A 3,773-nucleotide genomic window follows, 5' to 3' on the forward strand; every position below is an offset into this window, starting at 1 on the left:
CTGTTCGCGCTATCAGTGCAATCTCTTTGACTGATCGCGCGATCAGTGCGATCTCGTTGACTGATCGCGCGAGCTACTGATCTGCCACTCACGGTACACTCGCTGACCATACTGGATTACATAATTTTTTTTCCACCTTGTGTGAAATTTTTGTTTGAAAATTCGAATTTCATTTACCTTTTAGCCAAGACACTATTGGAGAATCAAATTCCAGTTGTGAATGGGAAGTGTGGCTATCTGCCAGCCGATCTGCTATTCTTGGTTGACTATTTCATTTTTTTCATCCCGTATATTGTACCGTGACTCTTATTCACGAAAGTGGTTGAACAGACTTCTGTTCGCTTGGTATGTAATCCCAAAAAATTTTGTGTTTGTGCACAGAGAGGCGACAATTAGAACAAATGATTTCCAACCCACAATTTAACCCAAATAGAGACAGAAAAAGTTCCTGCCTCCACCAAGGCTTGAACTGGGGGCGTTTCGCTATCTAGGCGAATGATCTACCAACTGAACTATGGGGGTACTGGCTCTGATTGTCTTTGCCACTGATCTCAACCAATTGCCAAGTGCACTTCAACTCGTTTTCGACTCAACTGGAGAAACGGTATCATGCGTCTTACCTTATTAACCTACGTATCACAGGGCGCAACTATTATAAAAATGTTATCTAATTTTACATGCTCTGCACCAAAATAATTAATCCAATGACACCTGCTGATTTTGGCAATGCTTAATTTTATGATTAATTTTAGTATTAATGTTGTAATTAGTTTTCAATTAGGTTGTACTTTTTGAACAATAATATCCCATAAATTTTGATAAATTAATTTAAATAAAAAAAAACAATTAAAAAACACATTTTCGTGATAGCTGTTTCACCTGGAATTTTATAGCAAGTAGCACAATTGCTGATTCAAGCGGTTGGATTCTTTACGACCTTTGCGACTCACATCTCTAGCCACTGGATTGTTTTAGGCTGGTTAATATTAAAAAGTTCCCTGTGATTGATGAACAATTTTGTCAAATTTTATTGGAACCATTTTTCAAGGGAATCTTCCGTAACATTTGATATAAATTTCTATAATCCAAGATTTCTCACTCTTGATACACTATCGACATAAAAGCTTTGACAATCTAATATATTTAACTGAAATCCATTATTTTATCCATTTTGCCATAAAAGCACATTTGAAGGGAATTTTCCCGGGAATTATTTGAAATTGATTGAAATTTTTATTAGAATTTAAATCGTTTTATTAGTTTTTCAGTCATTTCTAAGTTATTCCATGTGAAAATGTGAAACCCAAAGACGTCTTCTGGACATTCAGCCAGAACCTCTTTCATCCATTTTTCAGCTTCATTCAGAGAAAATTCCTGGAAAGCCTCAAGATCATCTTTCTTGCTTTTAAATTTTTCCCAAAGTTCCTCTTCAACTGGTATTCTAGATATTTTGGTGACAAATAGAAGAGACTCAAAAGTGGGAGGGATAAATACTCCCGGAAGCATGGGACAGGTGATTTTCAGGAAGCGACATTTTCTGACGAAACCAATGAAGTCAGAAGAAGAAAAAGTTATTTGAGTGATGATAAAATCTGCACCGGCTTCAACTTTTTCCCTCAAACGGTGCAAATCATCCAAAGGCGACAAAGCCAGGAAGTGAGTGTGGGGATATCCGGCAACGCCAATTGTCGCGTCCGGGAGTCTCTGACGCAGCCAACGAACCAAGTCCACAGCGTGTTCAAAGCGCGCTGGGGCAGGACCGGAAGCATCTGTGGAGGGAATTTTAATTAATTAATACAGATAAGGAGATTTACTACTTAACTACCTCCCTGAAGAGCCAGGATACTCTTCAAATCCCCAACTTCCACAATTCCCTCCAAATCCTCCGGCGTCATATTCAGGCATGTCAGATGCGAAAGAACTGGGAATTTCTCTCTCAACACCTTCATCCACTGCAGAGCTGGGCAGGATTGGGGATCCTTCCGGAAGGCTACGAGATTCTTATCAGAAATCCAGGTGATGCTGGCAAAGAGTGGAGGAGGCTGGAGGGAATCTAAATTGAGAGGAGGATCCGAAGGGGTAACTTCGATGGAGTAAAAGAGTTCCTTCCTGCGGGCTCTGTCCTGAATCACCTCGATAAGCTTCTTTTCTCCAAAAGCTCCTTTTGATATCTCCAAAGGATTTCCCGCCTTTTCCTCGCTCCTTTCCATGGCTTCTAGGCGGAATTTCACTCAACGGAAATTTCATTCACGAAAGTTCTAATGACGGAAGAATGCTTTTCATTTATGTAGTAAAAGAGAGAAGTAGTTTAATACAGAGAACATGAAAAATTATAATGTCTTATTTCTGTAGGAAAATAGAGTTTTAGTAAATAAGAAAGAGTAAATAATCCAAAAAGAATTTTTTTTTTAAATTATATTTTATTTAAACGACACAGCAATAAGAAATGATTTTAATAGTGTGAAAACTTAAGAAATTTTCATGAAATAGTATTCAAATCCCTTAAATAAACCAATTAAACTTAAATTTTAATTAACACGATGTTGATTTAATTTATTTGACCATTTTGATCCACTTTTTCAAATTTGTCAACAAACTTTTGGCCGATGAAAAATGATCAACTTTCGTAAAAGAATTATTTCTTTATCTTATTATTATTATCAAATGAAGCAAATATCCTTAAATTTGCAATGGCTTGTCTTAGTTATGATGTGATTTTGCATTATTAAGGGGTTTTTAAGAATTTTAAGAATTTCTCCCTAATTAGAATGACATTTCGGTCCCAAATGCCCGAATTTGAGAGAGTCTACTGTATTTCAAATTAATTCTTTTGAACCGTACACAAACAGACGGAATTCCCACGGGCAAGTGGTAAATTTGCTATACTAGCGCCCTCTGCAAAAGTGCACGAAACTGCCCGAACGCGACCAAATATTTTGAATTTCAAATTGTGATTTTCCATTTGAGAGTAAAATGTTTAATTTTTTGAAATGGTTTTTCATCTCTAAACCATCGGGAATCATTGAATTATTCATCAAGGATGTTTTTTGCAGGATGTATATCCCCTATACTTTACTTTCAGACAAAATAATCGGCAAAATTGTCTGAAAATGCGCAAGCAACATACAGTAGAGTCTCGCTATAGTCCATATTTGGTTTCAAATTTGACACTTGGGTCGCACTATAGTCCATGTAATTTTTTAAAATTATCAACGATTTTTAGTATTGAAATTACTCGACGCTTCCACTTTCTTTGCGATTGTGGTACTTGTCCTTGCTCTCTTCATTGTGGATCACAATTATCACAACTATTTAATAAAGTTTGCCAAAAATATTAAAATTTATGATAACATTTCATGTCGCGTACTAAATAACATAACCTAACTTAAAATCAGTGTTTTGAAATCAACGGTCGATAAATTGTGTACTATAGAGCGATGGCCTATAGCGAGACTCTACTGTACAAAATTGTAGTCCAGAAGCTGTAATTGAAACTAAAATCATAATTATTTTATAAAAACTATCATAAGATACGCCAATTTATATTTTTCTGCTACATATATCAATATCTACTATTTACAAATATACCATTCCTTCATAGTATTCCTAAATTCTATTAAAAAAATTACTTTATGCACCCCAGGGATTTATTTTGAGGTATTCTTCTAAAATTTAAATAATATTGAAATAAAATTCTAAATATCTAACAAAAATAATTTTAAAAAGTAACATTCTGTATCGCTATTTGATCAACTTCATTGAAAATCAACTGC

At 35.3% G+C, this 3,773-nt stretch overlaps 1 protein-coding gene across 1 annotated transcript; it reads right to left on the reverse strand.

The window, feature by feature from the left end:
- Positions 1–1,004: 1,004 nt before the first annotated feature.
- On the reverse strand, positions 1,005–2,269 carry LOC129797960 (methylenetetrahydrofolate reductase (NADPH)). Its single transcript, XM_055840857.1, has 2 exons — positions 1,826–2,269; positions 1,005–1,769 (listed from the first exon to the last, which is right to left on the reverse strand). The coding sequence occupies exons 1-2, from the start codon at positions 2,208–2,210 to the stop codon at positions 1,237–1,239; spliced, it is 918 nt and encodes a 305-aa protein (XP_055696832.1). The 5' UTR covers positions 2,211–2,269; the 3' UTR covers positions 1,005–1,236.
- Positions 2,270–3,773: the final 1,504 nt, after the last annotated feature.

This window comes from Phlebotomus papatasi, chromosome 1 (assembly GCF_024763615.1).
Source record: "Phlebotomus papatasi isolate M1 chromosome 1, Ppap_2.1, whole genome shotgun sequence".
NCBI lineage: Eukaryota > Metazoa > Arthropoda > Insecta > Diptera > Psychodidae > Phlebotomus > Phlebotomus papatasi.